This window comes from Aspergillus versicolor, assembly GCF_001890125.1.
Source record: "Aspergillus versicolor CBS 583.65 unplaced genomic scaffold ASPVEscaffold_6, whole genome shotgun sequence".
Lineage (NCBI taxonomy): Eukaryota > Fungi > Ascomycota > Eurotiomycetes > Eurotiales > Aspergillaceae > Aspergillus > Aspergillus versicolor.
In genome coordinates this window covers 1540496-1565460 of record NW_024467529.1, presented here as the reverse complement: position 1 = coordinate 1565460, position 24965 = coordinate 1540496, and the positions used below count along the sequence as shown (strand labels likewise).

Genomic DNA, 24965 nt, shown 5'->3' with positions numbered 1-24965 from the left:
AATTTGGAATAGATCATATAGTATGATCAGGAGCCCTGCACCGTAGATAGATAACCCTTGGAAATCCAGGGCCAAACCCAACTGACTGGACGCAAGCAGTGGGACATTGCAGGTGGTTCGGAGGCGAGGGCGATGGGTGTTGGTTGCCACTGCCCAGATGAAATTACGTTACTGTGGAACGGACAGTCCGGGCTTGGTAGGTATGAACTCATGGATGATATAGATGCTGTCGATACTTGATTCCATAGTATTCACAAGGTTAAGGGCGGGGAAATCTTGGTAAACTAGCGGCACTGAATACACGAGTAAGGCAGTGAGTACAAAGTAAAGTACAGAGACAGGGTAGTCTACAGCAGTTAGGTCAATCAGACATCATACATCGTACACGCAGCTCGACGCAGTTCCCTTCCAAAACAAGCGCCAATGGCAACAGGCATGCAGGGCCTAATTAACTAAACAGCGGAGCACCGCCTTGCGGCAGCGGGATCTAATCAATCAATCACTAACTTGGAACTTTGGAGTCGAGTAGCACATAAAATTGAGAATGGAAAGCGGGTGTATCAATAAACTTCAAAGTCTTAATGCAATATAGTCAATCAAGCAGGCGGGAAACCATAAAACGTAGCATAGCAGCAAAAAAACTCCCGGACTAATTGCATATGTCCAACCGCAAGTATTCACATCCCACCAAGTATTGCACTCAGCATCGAAAGGTCAATAATAAAAAAAGTATGCATAACAAACGCTTTGCCGACCCGAAACCCAGTTATGAGACGAGAAAGAACTCCTGAAACAAATGCGGGTTTGCCCCGATCAACAGGGCTCTCCCACGATCAGAGGTAAAAGGTCAAAAGGAGAAACAGACACATGACGTCATCAGATTACCAAGGAGAGATTTGCTCTGGCGGATATCATGAGGTCGTGAACTCCCCCCATGGGGAACGAATGAAAGAAGAGGATGCCTAGACAGCGGGCTGTTCTTGTTGCCTCCTGCCTCGCTTTTCTAGCAACGTTGCATTGTCCAGACTGAGTTCGAATGGTGCCCGAGCGGTACGGACTATATTCTGCTTCGCGGCGGCAGCAACGTTGGCGCTGTGTTGCCCATAGCCCTGCTGCTGACGGGGTTGGTTGGATTGCCGCACCTGGGCGGCATGGCTAGTAGCTCCCAGGTTAGTTTGTCGCATTTTAGCTTCCACTGCAGCAACATCGCCAGCGTGCTTCTGGATTTTCGCCGGAGGATGCCCATCGTCGTTAACGGTTTGATAGGGAATCCCTTCCTCATCATCGTAGTCTTCATTGAGTGGGTTAAGAGCTGATTGGAACGCTGAAGTCGGGTTACTTTGGCGGTATCCACGGCCAGCTTTGCGTCGTTTGCCCTCTTCCTCCTGTCGGTGGACAGCGTAACCGACATCGAAAACTTCTCGCAAGTTGATCGCCCCAGGAGATCTGAAATCCATGGGCCGGTCTGTAGCGGCCAGCTGTGCACTTGCTGGTGGATATGGCGCAAGGTCTGCGGCGACTGCATCTAGTGGTTGGTTGTGGACTTCCCTCAGCGAGGGGGTGGTTAGTGGTGGGGCATCCGCGGCAGCTTGTGTCTCCTCATCGGTCTGTCGAATCCATGGATGGGCCAAAAATTGTTTAATGGAATACCGCTCCTCAGGATCGACTGTTAAGAGATGGGAAATCAGGTCCTTCGCTGACTTCGAGATGTCATCCCACCACGGTGATAGGAAGGTGTACTGTCCTCGGGCAACCTTCTCGGTAAGGACTTGGATGCTCTCATCGTAAAAAGGTGGGAATCCGCAGAGGAGTGTATAGAGAACACATCCTAGCGCCCACATGTCCACACTCTTGGAGTACCTTTCATCCTTGACGATCTCGGGAGCAGTGTAGCCGACAGTCCCACATGGAGTCATCGTTTGGCTGTCCCAGATGACCTTGGAAAGACCAAAATCGGCGATCTTGATTTTGCCAATCCCACCGGCACCCTTGCCGGGAGTAAATTCTCCCTCGTCCACCTTGTCCTCATCACCAGGTTGACGTGGTTTTGGGTGTTTCGAGGGGATGAATTCTGTGGGATAGAAAAGGAGATTCTCGGGTTTGATATCACTAATTTAAGTCAATGTTGGTGTCCTTGAACAATGCGATAGAAAACCAACATACCGATGCACAACACCTGATGTTTCGTGTAGATATTCAATTGCTTTAGCAACTTGCAGAATGACATGGCGACTGAGATCTTCACTGAAGTACGTCAAGCGAACAATCTGATGGAAGAGCTCCCCGCCGGGGCAGAGTTCCAGGACGATATAATAATATTGGCGCGACTCGGAAAATTGAACCAGTTTGACGATGTTCGGGTGATCGATTTGGCGCATAATTTGTACTTCTTTCAAGATGTTGGCTCGCTATACAAGAGGTCAGTAATCATTCCATGTAGTCGCAAAGCATTTTGGCGCGCAAAATTAGAGCAGCGAAAGTTGATGCGACGAGGATCGATGGCTGGGTATTGACCAAGGGATGTTCGCGCACCTCCGCAGCTTTCGGCTTTTTTTTGAAGTCGGGATGTAGGAGGGCGACAGACTAGACAATCAAAGATATTGGCGAAATAGTTCGCGATAAGGGGAGGCCAGGACAACAACCCAGCCGCGATAAACAAGGGAGGATTGAGGCAAGCAAAAAGAACACCAAAAACTCCAAATATGGGCAGGACAATTCACCTACCTGTGTGCTATTCATCTCAAATTTTCGGACCACTTTGATTGCGACTTCGTCATATTCGCCAGTGGTATCCTTGGCGCGGTAAACGTTGCTGAAGGCACCGTCGCCCATTTTCTCCAGCAAAACGTAACGCTCCAACCCCGGATACTTGGGCATCTTGGAGCGACTACTCTTCTCTTCAGCGATGATCTGTTCGATTTCGGCCTCTCGGCCCCTCTTGACGGGCGCTTCAGGAGATGACCGTTGTGAGGCTTGGGGCTGACCACTCCCCATTTTGCTGTCAATTGCGTCTAGATTCCCAGCAGCGGGAGAAAATGAACCCTGGGGTTGACGCTGTTGTTCAGCGTGGATGGCAGAAACGTCGGTGGTAGGTTCCGCGTGGGGGGTGACAAGGCGGGCTTGCTTCCCATGACGTATGAAATTTTTTAGGCTCTGAATGGTGCTCATGGTAGGAGAAGGGAGGGGGAGGGAGTCGCCGGGGAGGGAGGAGAAAGAATGTAAGTTGGGGCGATCAGATCAACAAATGGTATGAGTAGCACGGGGACCGAAGAAAGCGGAAACACGAAAGTGTGAAAGATGCGGATGGGAAAGCGAAAGGGGGGGGGAGGGAAAGCGAGGAGGGAGGGAAGAGAAGGAAACAGGAAGAAGAGGCAAGGCAAATGATATGATGATGAATGATGGCTGAAGCTGGAGTTGGGAGCCGGGGGAGAAGCGAGCAGCGGCAGCAATGACGTGAATGGCTGGTTGCTTTTCCCTTTCTTTGTCACGCCAGGTATTTTTTGCCCTCTCGTCCTTTTTTTGTGCTCTTGAGTTTCTGCAGTGAAGACTTGGGAGTCCTCCAAGCTGATACCCCGCCAAGGCAGCCGAGCAGGATGAGCAAGCAGTGGGAGATTACGGGTGGGCAGAGCAGAGAACCAAGTGTGGACGGGGGGCAGGAAGCGAAGATGAGTGGTCGGGATGGATTCCTTTTTGTTTCAAGCAATCAGAGGCTCAGTAGTGAGGGTAACGAGAAGTCTGGAAAGAATAATGATGTTATGCCAGATCAAGGTGCTGCAGGTGGGGATTCCAGGAGTCAACCAGTCGCACCCAACGGGCCCGACTCTCAAGCGACGGCAATCAGTCGTGAAATGACGGAATTGCGGGCCACGACGTCAGACACAGAGCAGTTAACGGCTCCGGCTATTGTATCATAATCTCCGCATTCCTCCTCTGTTTCTTGTCGGGATCTCGCCAGTCTTGCCCTTGTTCTCCCTTATCAAGAACAATTCTCGATTTTTTTGTCTCAACTGAGATCTGAATCGATGACGTCGGTTGCGATGTCATGCAATGACTCAGCAGGGCGACTTGGTCAACACTCAACACTAGCCTGCCGAATTTTCTGATCCGATGATCAAGCAAGTACGCTAATTCATAGAATCTGCGAGTAAGAGACTGCCGCAGAGAAGCCGGAGGATGGACTCTGTAGACTCCAACGCCCCGTCAAGTGTCAAGATGCGATAGTGGAGTGCACTGTACATTGTAACGCCCCTGCGATGTCTCCACGTGACCTCCACGCCCATCTCCATCTCCATTTCCATTTCCATGCAGCACCATCCGCTCCATGAGGAAACAACCATGTTGCAGCCCGAGGATTAAGCGCGTGGAAAGCTAAGATTGCGTTCCCAAACTCTCGAGTAACTCGGGCGTCCGCCCCATTTAGACTCTAGATTCAGGCACCTTGAGACGGCGCCGCAGTGGTCCCGTGACCTGGCCCTCTCTTCGCCTTTACACTGGTGTAGTGTTACAGACCACGCACTGCAGCGCTGGAGGGTTTCCCAATTTCCATCCCTGCAGCGTCATATTCCTATTTATAACCTCTGAGTAGAGCCAGGGACCATTTTTCTTTTGACTGCAACGTGGAATGAGATTCGCAGTTGCGACTTGTCCTTTTTGCTGTCGCCGACTACTCGTCGGCGTCTTGTCGAACTAACAGGATCGCTTCCTGCAGCCCGCACTTGGCTCCTCTCCGCCATTCAGGATTGCATCTCTCCTCGGACTTTTGAATGACCTGTTCCTTTAAAGGCCGCTCCTCGACCCTGATTCGTTTATTTGCGAGTTGAGAATCGTCTGCTTTGTGAGACGCGCCTGGTGGGCAGCGGCTTCGTCGTTATCCAGTCTGGTCTTCCAGCCTTCCTTGCGTCTCACCCTGGCATCCTCATCATTCCCCTACTCAAGAGGAATTCAGGGTGGATTCCACAAAATATTAAAATACATTCCTTTGCGGCTTCAGTTCAGGTCAAGGTTCAGTCTTGACTGCTCACCCTCTTCCGCTATGCGCCCTCGCCAACTGGCCTTCCCCAACCTCATTTGAAACGGCCCAAGTGTCATGATCCTCACTCCAATTGACGCTCACAGCTATTTCTGACAGCACTGGCCCGGCTGGTGAATTTTTCCCCTTCATCCGCTCACACTCACTCAGTGCGCCATTGAGTTCATCGTCCAAAATGCCCAGCGCCGAAGTCGCTGTGCCCCCCTCCGCCTCGCTACAAGATCCAGATCGGCTCCAGTTCAAGTCTCACAAGTCACTACCTCGTCGGACAAATGCGAGCGCCAATACCAATATCGCTCAAATACCACCTCGAGGTCACGATGGCGACATTTCAGACGGTTTGCCTCTCGCAGCCGCGCCAATTCTTCCCCTGACGCCTCCCGGTATCACCCAGGACGACGCTCCGACCGAGGCAGATACGCAAAAGCAGACTCCGTCTCATTCGGTCGTCACAGTGCTCACGCCGTCCAAGCCTTCGCACCCCCCGACGCCAGAAACAACTCCTCCCCGAGGTATGACTTTGGGTAGACCAGAGTTGGGTCACTTTGGGTATATGTCCTCCTCACCGCGAGCAGAGTCCTTCCGGACAGCCTATGAGATGATCTCCGACACAGAAACAGTAACTCCCCGTCCTTCGCCTCCACAACTTTCGGGATCGGATCTCCAACGAAGCACGAAAAGTACCAAAAGTACCAAAAGAAACCGAGGAAATAGGAGTTCTGGCAGCACTGGTGAAAGAGCAAATGACACGGCTTCCACTGGAAACCAGTCCCCCGGCCCCCGAGGCACTTCGCGCTCAAACGCCCCAAGCGGTACATCTTTACCGGGCGCTGCAAAACAATCTCCGACAAATGTTGCCCGTAGCCAAAAACTTTCACCTCAGCAGACTGCAGAACTTCGCATCAAACCTACACGAGACTCGCCGAAACGGCCTCGTAACTCAGCATCTGCTAAGGTTTCCGATGCGGACACCTCTACACGTGGAAGGAGGAGTTTACGAGACCGCGTAGCTCATGTGCAAAAATCTGATGATAGTCCAGCGATGGATCAGTTCCGTCAAGAAATTGGCTGGCCATCAATGGATGGCGAGCGGGAAGATTCTCAACGTCTTTCAGGCGCATCCACGTCTTCCACGGTTGAGGCAATGATAATTGACACCCCAAAGCCGGCTATACGCGCTTTGCGACACACAGAAAAGAGATTTTCTCTTCGTTCCGCGAGTTCACCTATTACAAGATCCGAGCGTACATCCATTGCTTCCAGCTTAGATTTTCAGCGCCGCTTGAGCCACAAACCTGCCCGGATAACGGAAAATGATCGCAGAAGTATTGTGTCTGAGCTGTCCGTCTCAGGTAGCTCGACTTTAGGTGCCTCTCAGACTCCCATAGACGTGGTGCCAGTGGTTGTGATTCCTCAACGACGCTCGTCTCTCAATTGTCCATCAGGCACAGCCAGCAGGAACCCGTCTGTTTCACGCTCTCGACCGTCTAGTCGTGCACCTACTGTGCCCAAGAGCCGTCCTGGGTCCCTGGATCGCCCGCGTCAGAAAAGACGCACCGCATCTGACTCGCATCCCAGCAATGTCCCCGCCGAACTTCGAGGCAGGGGCTTGAGCCGACCATGCATCCCGCCTCGCAGCTCTTCACTATCCGCGCCCACAAGCCAGAACAATTCTCGTGCAACTTCTCTGACTTCAGAAAGTTTGCGGAGCCTTAACATGGCAGTGGAACAAGTTACAGCAAAATCTCAAACGCCTGAACGACCGAAACCTGGACCTATATCCGTACCTGTTCTAAGTACTTCCAAACCAGATAAGCATGATTCAGCGGATCAGCCCAACACCCAGTCAATTCTTATCGGCGTTGAAGACCTAAATCACTTACGGCCGCCGTCGGTGCCTTTCACGCCCCATTCTATCCCATCCACGTCGCCCGGTCCATTCGAAATTAATGAGGTCAGGAGGGTAGCGATTTTCCCGCACAACAACGAGTCTCTATTGCTTGTCAATCCACACGGACAATCTGGCCTTCGACAACAATTGCCCGAAACCAACCAGCCTCAGACTCCTGATATCACTCAACAACCCACCGTCAATGTAGACTCCCCGCTAAGAAACCCGCGACCGCCGCCACAGCCACCAACTTCTGCTACTGTTGCCAACACTGCTTATCCAGAGCAGCCTTCAGGGGGAGCGAATGGTGAATTTGGGCCTTCCGATGGCACTGACCGTCGCCCAAAGGACAAGAGAAGGGGATGGATGGTCCGACCACGGTCCGAATCGTTCAATTCATTCGTGCGGACTATTTCGCTCAACTCTGCTAAGAACCCTAAAGCCGGCGAAGATATTGACGGGCGACTTCAACCTTTTTGGCGCCCACGCCGATTCTGGGATGACTCCCCCGACTCGTCTCCAGAGGAAATTGGCGGCCAACCCAAAACCGCCAAGCAGTCGGACGAAGTCATCAGCAACTCGCTGGGAATGCCTCAGAAACGGATCGTATTTGATGGCCCCCCTGTTTCTGCTTCCCGGTCAGGGCCAAAACGGCGCGTTGAAGGCTATCACCGTGCCAACAGAGAAGCGCTCATGGGAAGCCGTATTTTCACCTCCGAGGCTTTATACTCTCAGACCTCGCTTCACCCGCGACAGTTCCCGGCACTATCGTGGTTGCGACTGCGAATCCGTTCCGGTGTGGCAAGATCTCTCCGCTGGCGCTTCCGGCGTTCAATGCAACGGCGTGCCGAGGGAAAGCGCGAGATCAGACGCGAGAAACTTAAGCAAAGCATTGGAGAGGCTGTTCTGATGGATTCGAGCACGCAAGTCCGCAAAGCTATACAATGATTATCACGAGACATGACTTATATTTTAGATCGGAACACGACACGATATGATACGCCACCTATAGTATGACTATGATTGATGATTTTTCTGGCTTTTTTTTTTTTTTTTTTTTTTTTTTTTCGCAATTTCGCACTTTCGCTCAGACACATGGGTTTTAACGAATTACGATATTATAGGAATGAGAAGCGCAATATGATGGAATCCGGATGATGACCTTGACGATCAAGATGACTTTGTATCATACTATTCTTCTCAGTTTTATAGCGATTTTGATCTATGCATGCAATCTATTCTGCGCTCTTACGTGATGACTCCTCCGTAGTCCGAAAATATAATCTAACTCGTATATACGCAAATGTTCATAGCAATATCCACTATGCTATCTATCTGTGGTTGACCTCCTGCCCTATAAAATCAACGCCGAAATAACAATATCCATCACAGAAAGAAAAGTACCATTCCAAAACAAACTGATAAATAGTTCGAACCAACAAGACCAACATCTGCATCTCTTTCATCCTAAATAAATCCTCTCCCCAGCGCAACTACCAATCCCTTTCAAAATCAAATCATTCAATCCAATTCATTCCCCACCTGCACTCTTCATCCTCTCCCAAAGCGGCGGGTCGAGAAACGGCTGCGGCGCCGCCGAAAAATCAGCCTCTATCGTTCTGTTCTCCGGTCCCTGGCTCTTCTCCTCTCTATTTTCAGTCTTGGATTGGTCTTGCAGATGGTTTGCTGCTGTTGCTGCTGCTTGTGTCTCCGTCGAAGCCGAGCTGCGGATTACGAGTGTTGGTGGTGGTGATGCGCTGACCCCGAAACTTGATGTGGCCGCTTTGCGTTGTGCGAAGAGAGCGCGTTTGGATGGAATTAGGAGAGAGGGTTTCTTTCTGTGGGATGTGAAGGGCGTTGTCATTTCTCCTCTTTTTTTTTTTGTCTCTCTATGGTAGGTGAGTAGGTTGAGGTTAGGTGAGGTTGGCAAGGGAGGACGGAGCGGAAAGCGAAGCCAAGCACACCTCATGAACAAACAGCACGTCACGTTGCGGACCTGCTTCGATGGCGGGCATTCTTTGCAACATATATTTTATACGTAGAGTATTTCGGTTTGGTTTAGTTTCTTAATGCATTTGGCTTGTTGTTGCTACGACACAGGCCTATTAGCCAAGAAGGCGCCGCAGATAATGTGTCTAAATTAGAGAGCTTCATGCAAAGACCGAGCATAACAATACCAATTCATCAATCATAAAATAAGCTAGCCATTGAATAACCGTAAAAACAGGTTCAAGCGCCGACGCCTCGCGCCTAGTCGACCAATCGTATGGGTATACATCCCTTTGGTATAATAATAGTAGTACAAGCAGAACATCCTCCAGAAAACAAGCGCCAAATGATATAGAAGGTTAATTTGGGGGGCCGAAGAAATTGTGATTATGCGATTCCTTGAGTTTCCAAGCCAGAAACAGAATAAGGATACGGTAGGTCTACGAGACCGTCGAGAAGCCAGTTCAGGGGATCGAAGACCTCGTAGTTTGGTTCCATGAATCCGCTTGGAAGACCGCCTCCGAGTCCGTTCCCGGACTGTACGCCCATATTATTTTGTGCAAGCAGGGGCGGGGCTAGACTAGGGTCGCCAGCACCAATTCCGGGGGACACGCGCTGTGGTGCTACGGAAGACGAAGCCGAGGACTCTGCGTTGGAATCGGGGTTCGTTGGGTTCTTGAGATAAGCTGGCAAACATGTTAATGGCATATCTGATGGTACGAAGCTGGTCAAACTTACCTTCAATGTTGCGGCCCTTGGTTCGTGTGTCCTCACGCCAACGCCAGACAGAGTCAAACAGTAGAGACATACTCATGCGGCATCGTACCTTGAGCATCAGGGAGTCATCCATTTCACTACCGTCGGTAGGCGGCTTTGGAGACGGTGTGGTGCCAAGTTTCCACATCTGAGCTAGCACTTCGGCGAGTCGCTCAGGAAGATCATTTGAGATCACTGATACGCCACGAATAGCCCAAATGGTACGATTAAAGAGGCTCTTAGCATACTCCATATCGATATGGGCTGCGAAGAAACTCTTGCAGAGTTTCAATAGCGTACAACCGCCAGCGACCATCATTTGGTATATGTAATACGGCGTATAGGAGAGAATCGGTCCAATCTGCGTTTGCAGTTTCATCGCAGCTTCAAGAAACGTGGTTGTCGCGAAAAATAGAGAGAGCAGTCGCTCGCGGTAATCCTTGGAAGTAGGATCGTCGAAGAAGGCAGATAGATGAAGGTGGAGATTCGATGCGCGCAAATACAGCTCAGTAATGTCTGCATCGGTTAGCTAGGCGGTTGCTCGGTTGGACTTGGAACCTTACAATCATTGGACGGCTTTAACTGCGTCTCTAGATCATCTAAATCTCTCGAAAGGAGGGATGTCAATGTAGACCGTTCTTGACTGCTGCATAGCCCAACAGGATCTCGACGGTTGGTATAAAGAGCTTTGGTGACTTTGTCGCAGAACTTCTCGATATCGAGTCTATGTCGGATGCTTTCGGGGAGCTTGAAATTCGCATCCATTGACTCTTGCGATGACAGCGTCCAATCATACCACGTACAGGGTGGCTGCCCATATCCTGTTGCAACACTGTGTACATGGATATTAGCCGAAGGATCCCAGAAAAGTAAATCCTAGAGAGAAAGAATACATACCGCTGTGCCACAATGTTGCAGATAGCCCATGTTCTGACCTTGTCTCTGAGTTCTTCCTCGATGAGCTCTACCCTGTACTTGCTGAAGTCCTGCGTATGGGACGGGCGGTGCAGGCCAAGTTGCATGGCGATCTGCATCATCAAGCCACAGAGCATGAAGGTAGGGTCTGTGGAGGTGCTGCTGGTGGGGAACGGCCAACTGCAGAGCACACATAGTGCCTTGACGACGTGATAGCTTTGTGGGACATCGGCCAAGGTGCTCCATACCAACCGCGTCACCGGTCCTGCCAGTGAATTAAGAAGGTTTGTGTCAGGTTGATATCGTCGAGCACCAACGCTGATGATGGTCCAGAATAGTAGGGGCGAAACTGTGTAATAGTCATCGGGAGACTGATCTCGGTCAAGAAATGGAAGGAACGGGTGGTAATATGTAAAGAATCTAGTCATGAGTTAGCGCGCGTTCGAGCAGAGGGACTAATCCCACTAAACTTACAGATCAAACAACTCTGCCACTCTCTCCGGCACCACGGCAACATCTTCAATACGCTTGAAGTGCTGGCTCCCATTCCTCATATAACTCGAGCCGTCGAACCCGGAGCGCAAGTCAAGTAACGAGGCAACGGCTTCATGTGATCCCATGAATTGGTCTGTGGTAGAAAGAGCAGAGGGTGTTTGGTATGCCCTGGCTGGACTGACTTGATTAGAGGAATTTTCCTGTTTTGGCGTCTGCTGTGCTAAAGGAAGTGAATGCTGTTGCGTCACTGGTCCGGGTTGCACACCGGCGATTTGCTTCCTAAGCTCAATTATCTCGCGCTCCATCTCTGCATTACGGCTTCGCTTTCCAACACGCTTAAAATTGGATTCTATTTTGCAATCGAGTTTCAGTCGTCGACAGCGGGAGCAGTCCATCCACGGGTCTTGGATCACATCACACCGCAGCTTCAAAGCAGGAACGGGTTAGCCAACCAGCTCTGTGAGCAGAATGAGAAAAAGAGAGAGAAAAAGCGGCAGTCTCACCTTTTGCTGCCGACATTCGTTACAAGCCCGCTTCACAGGCTGTCTTCTTTTCTCGTCGCGATTTTCGATTTCTTCCACATCTTCCATACTGCCGGGCGAGCTGTCGAGCCCCGCCATGCCCACGTTACGCTTCCTCGCCTGGCCCGCGCCATCAGACGCGACGGCCGGAGAAAGAGACGTATGACCGAGACCTCCCATCACGGGGCTGGTGACAGCAGAAGCATTATTCCGCGGGGTTAGGTTCGGTGTCGTCCCCTGCAGAACCCCGTCTCCAATTCCGCTGGACGGTCCTCCGAACGACGCCAGGCTGGACTAGAAGGCGAAGATATAGCCGAATTATAACAGATTAAACCCGGAGGAGGTGTGGTTATGAAATCCCTTCTGTTTACAAGGGCACGACAAGTGAGGAAACAGGTACGAGTTGCGCAGATGGCAAAAAAAAAAGGCCGGTGAATCGAGTCACGCCGTTTCTCAAGTACCCACGAGTAAACGCCAATCAGCAGCCGAATTGGCAACGTAGGGTGGCTGCAGAATCCGACACCACGGGTCAGCGTTGAAGATTGGCTTTTTGCTCGACCTGTCTCGCTAGTGCGGTATCGGTCTGAGATGTCGGTGGGATGATCCGGATTATTGCGTCTGCGATGGATGAGTAACTGAGGCTCGCCGCTCAGACAGGGCGGGGCCATGAGCCATGGTCACGTGGAGCACGTGACAGAAACATCGCCGCTTTAAGAGCTCTCCGTTTCTCTCTTGATCGCACCACCGGACACAACTTTCTTCTGGCGTCGGTCTCTCATCCTCTCATCCAGGGACGATAGTTCTATAGCCGGACTCACCGATGCCGCCGATCTTCATCTGCAGATCTGATTCTAATTCAGGGCCATTGCATCATTAAGGCTATTTTGGGTCCATTGTTTACCCCACAGAGGCGCTCCAATCCTTCCATGCCTTCGAGAACATCGCCCCTTGGGCCTTAGCCTTCCCTTCCTGGCGAGTTCCGCTGGCGAGAACAAAAATACCAACCCACTGGTGTAGAAATCACGAGCAGCCTGTAAAGGCGCTATCTCGCGCTTGCTGACGTCGTCATTGGGGCAGTGATGGGAGGCCGTGCAGGGTACTTCCGATCGCTCGTAGAAAGTTCGGGGCTGTGTTTTTAGTGCATGTGCCCTGTGCCCAGGTTTCATGATGATCGTGGAAAAGGCTTAGTTTCTTGGCCAAGCAGGTGTCATTCCTGTGGTTTCTCCAACGCTTTGGGTTAAACGAGGTGTACAAACATGTGCGAGTAGCGCCGTGGGGCCCAGGGCGCTGTACGCCTGAATGAAGATCGATTTGCTGGTAGCAACCAGCTATCACTGCCTTGCAAAGTGGATCGCCCGACGGTGGCTTGAGGCTTTTTAGTTTCTACAGAGTGCGAGCCCGTTCCCTTATATCAGCCTGCCGCCGCCTCTAGATTTCTTCCATGATCCATCCATTATTAGCCAAGTTTCTCTGTCTACCATCATGGGCTTGCTAGAGGATTCAACGACCAAGACTGTGCAAAGGCAATCGGGGGACAGTCCCCCAACATACACCCAGACTATAGTCCAGCCTACAGCTCCTCCCTTGAACCTAGCCCAGAATGTTGGACCTGCAAACCATACAACCGTCACCCACTACGAGTGCATCGCGCATCTCAAGTTCCTGGCAGCATTGTCCGATCTACGTGATACGGTCACAAGCAGTCCGAATATCTTCGATATCCCCGATCCGAATCCACGAAAATTCGGAGAGGAAATCAACGAAGCATGGGCGCTGACCAAAGAGAAACGCTGGGCCGTCTATACGTCGAAGGCTGTCGAGCGCTATACAACTTGGTGGAAGGAATGTGTCCCAACGTCACGCTCACGGCCCACCACCGAGCTGATGGCCTCCGAGGAATATGACAAGATTACAGCCTGTGGCAGTTCTTTGTCCTGGACCCGGGATGAGTTGCCTCCGTTAGGTAGGCCTCGCTAATCTTCCTTCCTACCGGATTGGTTACTTACAGTGTTTTAGATGTTTTAATGGTATGGCATGCACATATGCTTAACCCTAGGGCCTTCCTTGAAGACTGCATTCGACAGGGAAAGATGAGCTTTTGGGCTACGGGCTTCCCATGGGAAGCCATCAATGCCTGTATCGATGACCAAGCACTCACGTACGACGCCGGAAAGACTGCGGCGAATGTCTTCGCCTGGAAAACAAACCTCCAATGGAATAGCCTCGAAGACATGCCATACAAGTTGGTAGATTGCCCCAATTGCGGTCATAAAAATCCTGCGCCCTGGACCGATGGAAGATTGACCCTTCCACTCGACCAAGCGTTTGATTACTGGACTGGCTTCGCAGACAAGAATTTCAGGATGTACTGTGCTAAATGCGAGCTCCGAATCACTCACGATAGCCTTCGATTCCAAAAGTTCAAGGTAGATGCCGAAGACCTGCTGTATGAGAATATCCCAATGCCGGGCACGTATCTGAATGTATTGGGTTACCCTGAACACCAGAGCTCAACACGCCGACGCCAGCAACAAGCAACCTTCCCCAATCGACTTGTTCAAGCAGCCAAACGCGATTTGGTCGACTTCTTCAGATCGAGCATGTGGACTTTCCCAAGCATACCGATGTTACGTGACCACTTGGAAGTTTTCCTGCAAGACAGGGATATCATGCGTAAAGCAAACCCTAATAGCATCGGGGTCTCACTCCAGAAGGAGGAAAAAATCGCTGTTCGCCGCATGATGTCTCGATACTGGGACAACAGCTCTCTGTTCGCCCTCGACCTCGTCGGTGCAGTCGTCCGACAGGGCACCTTCGTCCAAAAAATGGACAACATTGACTGGCTACACTCCCCAGCCGTGCTAGAGACAACTCTCCGCCTAGTTCGCAAATACGCAATCTTCTTCAACATCATGTCCTCGAACCCCGGCCGCATGGCCGTCCCAACCCTCGATGTCGATTTGGCCTGGCACACTCATCAACTTACCCCATCCCGTTACTTCGAATACTCAATGTACCGCACCTTGCAAGATGGCCGGTACGCAACATTCATCGACCACGACGACAAGGTCGCTGAAGTCAAACTCTCCGACGGCTTCGAATGGACCTCCAAAATGTACCGCAAGCTCACAGACGGCGGCATCTACTCCGAATGCACCTGCTGGTACTGCGAAGCCACGCGCAGCTCAGACCTGCAACGCCGCAGCACCATCATCTTACCATCCTCCTCCGGCGCAAGGGCCCGATCCGCTGCAGCCAACCTGCACAATAACCCCGATATCTCTTCAGACCCGGAAAAGAACCCACACATCTCTGCGCACAGCGCCGTTAAAACGAAATCCGACACCCCGGCCGCAAAGCTCGCAGGTGTCGACGCCAACGAGGTGAAATTCCTCAAGCTCCGCTCCGACTATGAACGGACTCGCCGGCGTGCTGACAAGCGGAGCTCGCGAGATGGGAAACGCCGCTCCGACGATGGTTCTGATGCCAATGCTTACGCTGCTTATCCGCTTGTCTGGGGGGTTCCGGTATATGTACCCTTTTATGCACCGTATTCTGGTGACCCCGGGGTCCATTCTGATGCTTATGCTGCGGATCCGAGCTGCATGAACCTTCACCATGGACATTCGGGCAATTGTGCTTCTGGGACTTGTGGGGGTGCGGTTGCGGCTGGGTCGTGTGGTGGGATGAGAGGGGGTTGCACTGGTGGTTGTGCAGGTGGTTGTGGTGGCTCGGGCGGGAGTAGTGGAGGAGGGGGAGGTTGTGGTGGTGGAGGAGGAGGAGGGGGTTGCGGTGGAGGTGGAGGTGGAGGTGGTTGTTGAACAGATAAACCTGCATATACCAGTTTATTTCTTTCTTGTTTTAGATAGAATATGATTCCCAACCAATTCTCGCGAGAATGGAATAGTTAGTTGTTTTGAAATACCGGAATATATAAGATATAATTATGTTCATTTGTGAGTGCATTGACATTACACTAAGCCCAACCTCAAAAAGCTATAAAAAGACCACAAGCGAATGGCCAATGGGTATATGCAAAAAAAGGATAAGCCCATATAAATGATCAACATCTGGTATCATTGCTTTCCAACGGGTGTATATCGCTAGGATATATGCAAGAAAATATGGCAAAAATTGGGATATATAGATAGACAATGTACAGGGAAAAAAAAAGAAGAGAGGTAAGGTAAGGTATGACACGGCATCTCAGGCATTTTCTCACATCACACTGCACTTGCTTCGATGTTTCTTGCTTCTTTCATATATCGTCCGCTCATTCCACTCTTCAATGCGTCTTCGCCATTGCTGTTCCGGTGCAACAGACTGCGCGCTTGAGTGGGTGGGGTCAGTGGACGCCCTACGATTGCGAAGGGCTATTGCTGAAAAAGACGGTCTATAGTCGTATGACTGAGTGCGGTCGTGGCGCGCGTTAGAATGCTGGACCGGGGTTTCTGGGGTGTTTGGCATGAATTCAGGCGGAATAAGATTCGGTGAGGATAGAGAGTAGAGATAGTTATTCATGGCCGGGGGGGTCGGAGGAACGGCCGGCATAGCGTGTGCTCCGTTAGTGAATTGACCACTGTTTGGAAGTTGGATAGTCATGGGTTGTAGTTGAGCTGGAAGGGTCGGATTCTGAGATGGGTTTAATATTGTCGGACCAGTAGGAGACACCGGTACCGTTGGGATGGGATTTGCCACAGTTGACTCATTCACGCTGCTGAGCTGTCCAGTTTGGGAGTTTCCTCTTCTTCGAATAGTGCTGGTGCGCCTTCGCGGGGGACTATCCGATGGTGGGGGATCCCCTATATTTCGTCTGATCCGGGATGACAAACTTGGTCCAGTTACGGTGTTGAGTCTGGAAAGAGAGGGCCGAGATGAAGTGTCCGACGAGAAACGAGTGGATAAAGATCTTCGAATGGAGTCTGCTGTATTTTGACCAGGTCGACGTGCTGGAGGAAGTAAAGTCTGTCTAAGGTAATCGGGGAGGGGCGCATCTGCCTCTCGTGAATACGGGGGCGGCGGAGGAACCCAGTTATCTGCATCACTCTCGTGGGGTACCTGGAAAATCGGCGGGACAGGCGTGTCTGGGAACACGCGGCGTGGTTCCCGAGCCACACGCCTGCGATTAACTGCAGCAGCGGTGGCGGCGCGCCGTAATGTGTCTTGTGATCGTGGCTGTGTGTTATCATAAGGGCTATCCGGGATCACAGGGATCTCACCATCTCCAACTTCACCTGATGAGGCGGAGAGATAAGAGCTGTTCCTGCGAGGGCGCCCACGGGTACTCGAGCTGGCCGCTGGATACGACTCGCGAGCTCCCCTGCCTGGTGTACCGGTAGGGTTCCCACGGCGTAAACGAGTCCTCGTCCTCTCCAGTTCGACCTCGGTGTCTAAACTGGAATTCGGTTCGCGAAGTAGTACAGCCTCTGCCTCTCCGATCTCGATAGTGAGTTCCTTCACACCTCCATTCATCGCTGAGCGCGCAAAATCCAAGAGTAAGATTCGTCCACCATCAAGAGGTACATCCTCTTCACCAAAACTCGCATGGTCAACTCCACCGGGGGCCACGGCAGCCAATCTTCGGGATTCACCTATGATATGATTACGTCGTACCCAGCGGGCAGAAGTTATACCTGGAATGTCTGTTACCCTGTGGCCTTTGATGAGTACCTTTGATCGGGTTATGGTTTGCTGTAGCCGATTGATGTTGGTTCCGGGATCTGTAATCTCGGTTGACCGACTTTGAGTAGTGAGGGGCCGATTTTGTGATTCACCAGCATTTTGCGACACGGGGGCAATGTCAAGACGATCAGGCAGACCATACACCCAAACACCGGAGTCCTGAAAACCTAGGGCGACGAGTTCACCCTCGCAATCTGCGGAAGCGAGCATCATCGGGGGCCGTTCTTCAAGCGTATACTCGGCCACCGGGCTCGCAAAGTATGCTGTACCTGAACTAGTATTGTTCGTCCCAGTAGCTCTAAAGGCTCCAAGTCGATTGTCAAAGCCTAGAATCCAACTCCCTTCACCCTCCGTGTGTAATGGTAGGAGGCAGGCGTAACTGTAGTTGTGGACAATGTCTGGGAAGAGTATTTGAGTCGTCCACATCTGAATCTGAACATCTTTGATAGAAAAGTCGGCTTCTTGTTCGCCATAGAGAGGCACCGTTATAGTAACTAGACTGCCCGTCTCAGGATTGTCCGATGAGCCCAAAAGGATGACGCCATCCGAGGAAAACGAGAGCGAGTCGACTCCTGCACAGCGAACAGCCCTTCGTGCAGTTGGCAAAACCCCCTCGCCGACTGCATACACCTCAATCATATCGTTATATGCTATGGCGAGAACGGCACCAGTTGGGGATAGAGCCAGAGTACGCGGGACATCATTTAGTTTCAGGTCCTGGATAAGCTTGGCCTCCGCACTAGACAGGCTGTAGATATTGACTTGGTGGCTCGAAGACACAACAGCAAGAAGCGATCCATCGTCCAAAATGGTGGCGTGCAGCGGACGCCGCAGAGTTTTGAGCTCATGCTTCACCACGGGAGGCTCTGAAGACACATTCAGAACAACAATTCGAGAAGAACTGATGCAGAGAATGAGCTGGGCATTCTGCGAGAAAACAAAACGGAAGGCTTCACCGTGTGGAAACGCTGTCGAGGAGCTCATAGACGATGAAATAAGTTTTACCATGGTCTGTTGGGGGCGAAAGAACACATCGAACCCATTGCGTCTAATCTCAGAGAAAAATTGCAGCTTGAGAGGCGCGAGACTGCTAGTTTGCAGCGGGCCTTCCTCTGTTGCTTTTTGTGCCAATTCAAAAGAAGGACACCGAGACAAGTGATAGGCATACAAGACAGGCGAGTCAGATATCCTCCGCCATTTTCGGTTCAGCAGAGTCAACGACGCGAATGTACCCGCATCAGCTACACGCAGGATTCTATATGTCGAGTTAAAAACAAAAACAAAAACCAAGTTCCGCTTTACGGATATAGATGACGACAGCAAAAGCCCTCGTCACCGCCGCAGCTGCAGGTAGCCCAAGGAAGGTCAAAACAGTACTTACTGCTCAATCACAGTCCTTGGTAAACGACTGAAGGGAGATTTCGGCGCATCCCGACTGTCTGGAGTCGCTGCAGCCTTCGTTCGTGATCCTTGTCGCTCTGGGGGTTGGTTTTGGGGCAGTTGAGCGACATCGGGCTCAACAAGCGACTCGCCGTCGACATCACGCCGCTCATGTGGAGGGGGCCGAACATCCTCCTCCATATTCAATCAAGGCACATGGCATAGAACGGGGGGCATATCCGAGATCAATTGTGCGGGTGCATGGTCTTCCCTATCAACTCAAGAAAGAAAATCAGGGGGGGGAAGAGAACTGGTCTTTGTAAAAACCAGAGATATTCGCTAGTGACTTGGGCTGGTGGCTGTGTCGCTGCAACGGAGATCTCGCCCGATCACTCAAAGTACGCTTTATTGGCCCTCAGCAATAAGCCTAGTTTTCTCGAAACAGCATCCCCGCAGAGATTTCAAACGCGCTAGCACTGTCTGATGCACACTGAACGCGCGCGTTGGGGGCTGCAGTCGATGGGCAGTGTGGTGACAAGGCAGAACCGATCGCTTGGTGTAGACCGACTGCAACCTCTCGGCCACTCACAAGCGATATAAATAGAAGGCACGTGATTGGCTGCGGTGTTGAGTCAGCACTCCCCCACACGAGGGCGTTCTGTTCCGACGATAAGTGAGGAGGCCAAGAAAAAGAAAAGAACTCTGCTGTTGCTGCTGGCTGGTGATAGGAGACGCTCGCGAAGTGGAAAGCCATTGGTCGCCAGTTGCTGACCTGTCAATTGATCAACTACCTCGGTCCTGTTGGCTCATTACTGTGGAAAGGCGAGCAATGTCGCATGCTGAGTGACTCCGCAATTGGATGCCACTTGCGCTCGATCGAACTGAGCTGTCTCGGATTGAAAGAGCCTGGTTGAGTGTTCTAGCCCAGTAAGAGGGCTCCGCGACGACAGCTTTCTCTCATTCGGCTGCAGATCACCGCAAACCCTGCCGTCCACCACATATCTCACCTTCCACCCCGCGCCTCATTTTGTGACTCGGGAATAGCCTCGGGTTCCCGCATCGCGAACAGTCGGGTAGGTCACGTGCATCCTCATCATTCGGAAGCGCTTCAGGCCCATGCGGACAGTGTTAGACGAGTTATTTGGCGTCGTCGGGGTGCAACATGCCTCCCTCAACTGTCAATCCTAGTTCAAACCCCAAGACCCCCTCCCCAGCATTGAATGCGGGAGCGAGACCCTACCGGTCACACAAGGTCAGAGCCTGTGATCTGTGTCGCAAACGCAAATCAAGATGTACAGTCGATATCCCGGGTCAATCGTGCCTTTTATGTCGAGTTCAAGGAGCGGATTGCCACTATCAAGAGGAAGCCGGCGCTGAGCTACCAACCCCTCGTGGCCAGGAGCCTGCGGCATGGCATTCAGATTCCGTTGGAGAGAGTTTCCATGCAGGCCAGAAGCGCAAGCGCACTCCGGACCTGACTTCTCCCTCACAGCCAACCCGTCGCCGTGATGGTTTGTCTGAAATTCGGCGATCCGACTCATCGGTGCCCAGCCGGGGAAGTGAGCCCAGGCGACAAGGACTCGAGGACCCCCATAACGAATCGGTCTTCATAGTTGGTCCCGTTGTAGCGGACGATGCAAATGTGATCGAGAAACACATGCCTCCGCAAAGGTCTAACAAGTCTGTGGAACCGAAAAATCACCCCTACAATGTCTACTCAAACGACCCGAGAAAACCCATTCTCTATCAGACCGTGTCCAGACGGAGACAGGGGATGCGCGTCGGAATTCCACCCGGAGAGAACCAAAAGGAGATATTGGAGCAAATTCTCGGACCCTTCAAGGACGAGCTAGTCAGATTGTACGCTTTCCAGGATGTTTACCGCATGCCGTAGGTCTTGCTAACCCCGAACTCTCAGATTCCTAGATCGATTTAACGCAGCATTCCCCATATTTGATGGTGAGGCTTTTTGGGAGGCCTATATTTCAGACTCACCCAGCGAACCGCCAGCATCGCTTCTGTGCCAGGTTTATTCCATGTCATTAGTCCACTGGAAGCATACGCCCGCGCTTGCCTGCCATCCGAAACCAGATGTTCGGTATGCCGTAAATCTAACTGTTGCCGCCCTTCACGAGGAATTCTCTGCCCCGGGTTTGTCGACTGTCAGTGCAGCCCTCATCGACTTAACTGGACGACCTATCTTTTCCATGACGGGCAATGCCATCAGCTGTGGGCGAATGGTCTCTCTTGCTCATTGTCTTGGACTGAACCGAGACCCTAGCAACTGGAGATTGTCTCAACAGGAACAAAACCAGCGTGTCCGCTTATGGTGGGCTGTCGTTATTCATGATCGCTGGTAAGTCTAAAGGTCATACATACTCTCTGGTTTATAATACCTACTAACATTTCTGTGTCAAGGGGGAGCTTCGGACACGGTGTACCCTCCCAAATCGCCCGAAATCAGTATGATGTGCCCCTTCCCACTGTGGAAGTTCTAATACCGCCAGCGTCACGTTCTCCTGAGCGAGTAAGGGCAGCGCATTGTCATATCGCGCTATGCCGTTTGACCGAGATCCTGGGCGAGTTGCTTCCTCTTGTCTATGGTCTCCAGCACCGGTCACCTCGTGAAACAACCAAGGAAATTCGTCGAATTCGCACGGACCTAGATGTCTGGGAAGACTCAATGCCAGAATGGCTAAGGTCACCCTTGGACCAATCACAAGACCGGATAGCTGGCCTGTGCAGTTTACAGCTTGCTTTCTTGGCCGTGAAGCTGCTCGTTGGAAGGGTAGAGCTGAATGTAAGATTTTACACTTTGATATGATAGTCAATGTATTGGCCTAACCAAGATATCCTCCAGGAGGCCAACAATTCAGAATCAGAACTCCCCGAAGCCCGCCGATACTTCCATACCGAATGTCGAAAGGGGGCCGAAGAAATAGTGCGATTCATTTCATCCCTACGAGAACACAATTTCAAGGAATTTTGGTTACCTTGTACGCAACCGCTTCCCCCTCCATTCTACACTCCATTCGAACAGATAACTAACCCACCACCAGACAGCGCCTTCCACCTGACCTCAACCGCCACCCTCCTTGTGCGCTGTGCCTTCGAAACTTCGGACCCCGAAGTTGCCCGCGCATGTCTCGCAAACGTCGAGTCATTCCGCGCTGTCCTTCGCCGCTTCCGCGAAGAATATGACTGGGATGTTGCCGACATGTGTCTCGACCACTGCGAACGAATTCTCAGCCGACTCCCCGCCGGGAGTGGCACCAACGGCACCTCTTCCACTGACCCTGCGAACCTTGGCAGCGGACTCATGGGACCGCCTGATCAAGCGAACGGACTTGTTAACCCGGCTGCAATATCGATTTCGTTACCGGAGACGCAGACGAACAATGATATAGTTGACGATATGATGTCGATTTCGAATACCTTTGGGACCATGGATGGGTTTCCCTTCGATATGACGGGAATTTGGGATGTCTCTGTTTTTCAAGACGTGAATCTTACCTGATCTTTAACATATTGGAATGAGTAGGCTTTGGAATTGGAGGGTGGCAGAAAAGCCCTTTTAATGGGTGCTTCAGTGTATCCTTTACTTGTACATTTATACCCCGCTGTGATTATTTACGAAGTGTACGTTGAATACGAGTGGAGACTCATGCAATAAATATATAACCAGTAATGATATCATCAAGTAGTAAGGAGGAAAATGCAGAGAGAAGGAAGCTCTATTAAAAGTAATATTCAATTTATACAACATTAATCAACATTAACATGCTATTTTACAGTCACCCTTGATGCTCAAGTAGTTGGTAGCCAAGAAGAAAAACCCTCTATTTAATACACCCCACCCGAGAACGAAAACCGCAAAAGCATCTTAGGAACGCATTAGAAAGAATCGGAGGGGAGAGAAAAAAGAGACGCATGACAACGGGCACTTTTCCCTGTCCTCTATATAGCAAGTACTATATACTTCCCTCAAGAGGTGGAATTTACTCCTTCTTGGGGCCACCGAGGAAACCGGTCAAAGAGCCCTTCATGCTGTCCATCTGTTCCTGACGGAGCTTCTCCTCCTCGGCAGCCATCTCGGCCAGCCACTTCTCTCCGTTTTCTCGGATCTCCCTCTCGATCATCTCGTAGTTCTTCTGGCCACGCTCGCGGATCTGGTCCCAGAGCATCTTGCCTTCCTGCAGGCCCTGAGATGGTGACTGTTCACCGTCCATAGTGCGTGTGGATGACTTCAAACCAAGAGCTGAAGCTAAGCTGCCAACGCCGCTTCTGGGACGCTTCTTCTGCTCCTCTGCAAGCTCCTTCTCGAATCGCTCGCGCATGGCCTTCTCACGCTTTGCGAACTCAACAGGGATCGGTTGGCCTTCGAAAGACTTGAGAATAGGGCGCACATCTTCCACACCCATACCCGCGAGGTATTCAAGGAAGGGGATTAGTGCCACGAGAGTCTTGTCCTTGGGGTTTCCATTCCATTTGTCGAGAATAACGGCGTTCTCTGGCTGCAAACGGGCATGTTCATCCTTGGTATCAATCAAGATAACCTTGGAGAGATCACGGTTAAGGTACGAAAGATCCTAGTAAGCCATGTTAGTTACGAACTACCTACTTCAATTATTTAACTGGCGACATACCTTGATGTATTCTCCGTCCTTATATCTGGTGGCTTCCCTGAACAATGGCCAACGGATGATGCGGTAGGGGTCGAGCTTGCGGAGCACCTGATCTGCCATCATGCTAGGCACACTGGTGAAGAGGACGAGTTCGTAGTACTGGTTGAGATAGCGAAGGAAGTAGTCGACTCCAGGTCGCTTGGCAACACGCCATCCGTGCTCACGGCTCCATTCGCTGTGTACAAGCAAGTCCTCCATACTCAGGACGAGCGTATACGGTTGGCGAAGGTTGGGATCTTCATCAGGGAGCAATTTCGGGAAAGCGGGATCCTTGTAATAGCTCGTGAAGTCACCCATTCGAGCCTTGATACGGTTGTACCAGAGTCCGAAGCCCCAGCCGGACGGAGTATCGGGGTGAGCATTCTCCTCCTCGACCGTATCCCAGTTTCGTCCGAAATAAGCCACGCCACCAACACTTCCCAGTAAGAAAAGAGCGTACATCAAGTTGGCCATGCGGGCGCGCTTGCGGTCAAGGGACGATTCATAGCCGCTCTTGGGGATGTCCCCACGACCGCCATCGTCGGTGTATTCTTCTTCGAATCGGGAGGGATCTTCGGTGAGGTTCAATGATCCTCCGCTGCGACCCTTGGTGCGATTCTCCAATTCTGCAGCAAGAGTGGACGGAATACCTTGCGTGAGATCGGGGAGCGGTTTCTGGTGTGCATTTTGTTCAGGTTGTGTCGGGGAGGGTTCAGACTGAAGTATTGCAGTTAGATCAAGGATACGCGCCAGCTCTCCAGAAATCTCAACCTACCGAATCAGAAGCTTGTGATGTAGTGTTCGCGGTGTTGGCTTGAGGGTCTGCTTCCGTCTGGAATTCCGCCTGCTCCGCGGCATATTGTTCTTGCTGCTCAGCCTTGGCAGGTTGTTCAGCCTTCGATGACTTGACAGAATTGGGCAGCTTGTAAGGAGTCTTCGGCTTAGTATTCTTCGCGTACCATCGCGAATGTGTGACAGGGAGTGCGGATAGGCGAGGAGCGGAGACGAGAGCGCTCGGTCTCGTCAAAGGCAAGACAGCGCGGCGAAGCATGCTGTGTCGGATGGATGGGCAGAAACTAATGGAATAATGCAATCATGCCCTGCAGAAACAACAGGTGAGAGCGGTGGCTCTAGGCCGAGATACAACGCCGCTGGAGATACAAGGACTTAACCTGAGCGGCGAAAGACGTAACGATGCAGGAGACGCGGGTTGAAGCAGAAAACCGGAGGCGGTGTTAGAGCTCGAAGTTGGACTGAGCCAGGAAAAGTTGAAGTTCCATCACCGGCTCCGGTACGGCGAGTGGCGACAGACCACTTGCGCAGTCTCCGGCCGTTTAAATGGACCCGCTCTCGCCGGTTGCTGAATCTTTTCTTCTTTTTTCTCCAGTTTTGAAAGTTGAACACCCAGTCCACAAATTTGACCCTTCAAGCCATTCTTATGATGCATGCGGGGTTGTATTAGCTGGGGAGACCGATGAAGCCTGTCTTCTATCCCACATCCAAGAGCCGCGGCGAAGATATTTTGTGCAGCTGCAGCTCCGTTAGTGGGATACAAACCTCATTTTTCCTTTCTTGATGACAAGGGGAGGACGATGCTTGCTATCCCGTGAGAGCATACCGTTTTGTCCATCTTCAGCATCAAT

At 51.5% G+C, this 24965-nt stretch overlaps 9 protein-coding genes across 9 annotated transcripts; 3 read left to right on the top strand and 6 right to left on the bottom strand.

The window, feature by feature from the left end:
- Positions 1-962: 962 nt before the first annotated feature.
- Positions 963-3168, bottom strand: ASPVEDRAFT_134592 (serine/threonine-protein kinase; the record flags this gene model as incomplete). The annotated part of the gene is made up of 4 exons (XM_040807147.1): positions 963-2109; positions 2164-2408; positions 2533-2583; positions 2725-3168. The coding sequence occupies 4 exons, from the start codon at positions 3166-3168 to the stop codon at positions 963-965; spliced, it is 1887 nt and encodes a 628-aa protein (XP_040669379.1).
- Positions 3169-5204: 2036 nt separating this feature from the next.
- Positions 5205-7868, top strand: ASPVEDRAFT_30124 (uncharacterized protein; the record flags this gene model as incomplete). Its single annotated transcript, XM_040810322.1, has 1 exon — positions 5205-7868. The coding sequence occupies one exon, from the start codon at positions 5205-5207 to the stop codon at positions 7866-7868; it is 2664 nt and encodes an 887-aa protein (XP_040669378.1).
- Positions 7869-8076: 208 nt separating this feature from the next.
- ASPVEDRAFT_43097 (uncharacterized protein) lies at positions 8077-8834 on the bottom strand. Its single transcript, XM_040812748.1, has one exon. The coding sequence runs from the start codon at positions 8782-8784 to the stop codon at positions 8452-8454; it is 333 nt and encodes a 110-aa protein (XP_040669377.1). The 5' UTR covers positions 8785-8834; the 3' UTR covers positions 8077-8451.
- Positions 8835-9296: 462 nt separating this feature from the next.
- Positions 9297-11776, bottom strand: ASPVEDRAFT_134187 (putative C6 transcription factor (Leu3); the record flags this gene model as incomplete). Its single annotated transcript, XM_040807099.1, has 6 exons — positions 9297-9595; positions 9630-10181; positions 10229-10497; positions 10563-11000; positions 11055-11500; positions 11579-11776. 6 exons carry the CDS (start codon positions 11774-11776, stop codon positions 9297-9299), a joined length of 2202 nt encoding a protein of 733 aa, XP_040669376.1.
- On the bottom strand, positions 11521-12355 carry ASPVEDRAFT_741919 (uncharacterized protein). Its single transcript, XM_040816242.1, has one exon. It carries the CDS (start codon positions 12262-12264, stop codon positions 11815-11817), a length of 450 nt encoding a protein of 149 aa, XP_040669375.1. The 5' UTR covers positions 12265-12355; the 3' UTR covers positions 11521-11814.
- Positions 12356-13078: 723 nt separating this feature from the next.
- ASPVEDRAFT_30122 (uncharacterized protein) lies at positions 13079-15417 on the top strand (the record flags this gene model as incomplete). Its single annotated transcript, XM_040810320.1, has 2 exons — positions 13079-13559; positions 13613-15417. 2 exons carry the CDS (start codon positions 13079-13081, stop codon positions 15415-15417), a joined length of 2286 nt encoding a protein of 761 aa, XP_040669374.1.
- A 397-nt stretch (positions 15418-15814) lies between these two features.
- On the bottom strand, positions 15815-18859 carry ASPVEDRAFT_133692 (F-box domain protein; the record flags this gene model as incomplete). Its single annotated transcript, XM_040807055.1, has 2 exons — positions 15815-18533; positions 18660-18859. The coding sequence occupies 2 exons, from the start codon at positions 18857-18859 to the stop codon at positions 15815-15817; spliced, it is 2919 nt and encodes a 972-aa protein (XP_040669373.1).
- A 961-nt stretch (positions 18860-19820) lies between these two features.
- Positions 19821-22175, top strand: ASPVEDRAFT_133720 (putative C6 transcription factor; the record flags this gene model as incomplete). Its single annotated transcript, XM_040807058.1, has 5 exons — positions 19821-20518; positions 20577-21014; positions 21077-21458; positions 21519-21654; positions 21718-22175. 5 exons carry the CDS (start codon positions 19821-19823, stop codon positions 22173-22175), a joined length of 2112 nt encoding a protein of 703 aa, XP_040669372.1.
- Positions 22176-22378: 203 nt separating this feature from the next.
- ASPVEDRAFT_43092 (protein translocase subunit TIM50) lies at positions 22379-24574 on the bottom strand. The gene is made up of 3 exons (XM_040812747.1): positions 24098-24574; positions 23305-24039; positions 22379-23247 (listed from the first exon to the last, which is right to left on the bottom strand). The coding sequence occupies exons 1-3, from the start codon at positions 24371-24373 to the stop codon at positions 22657-22659; spliced, it is 1602 nt and encodes a 533-aa protein (XP_040669371.1). The 5' UTR covers positions 24374-24574; the 3' UTR covers positions 22379-22656.
- Between the last annotated feature and the right edge of the window lie 391 nt (positions 24575-24965).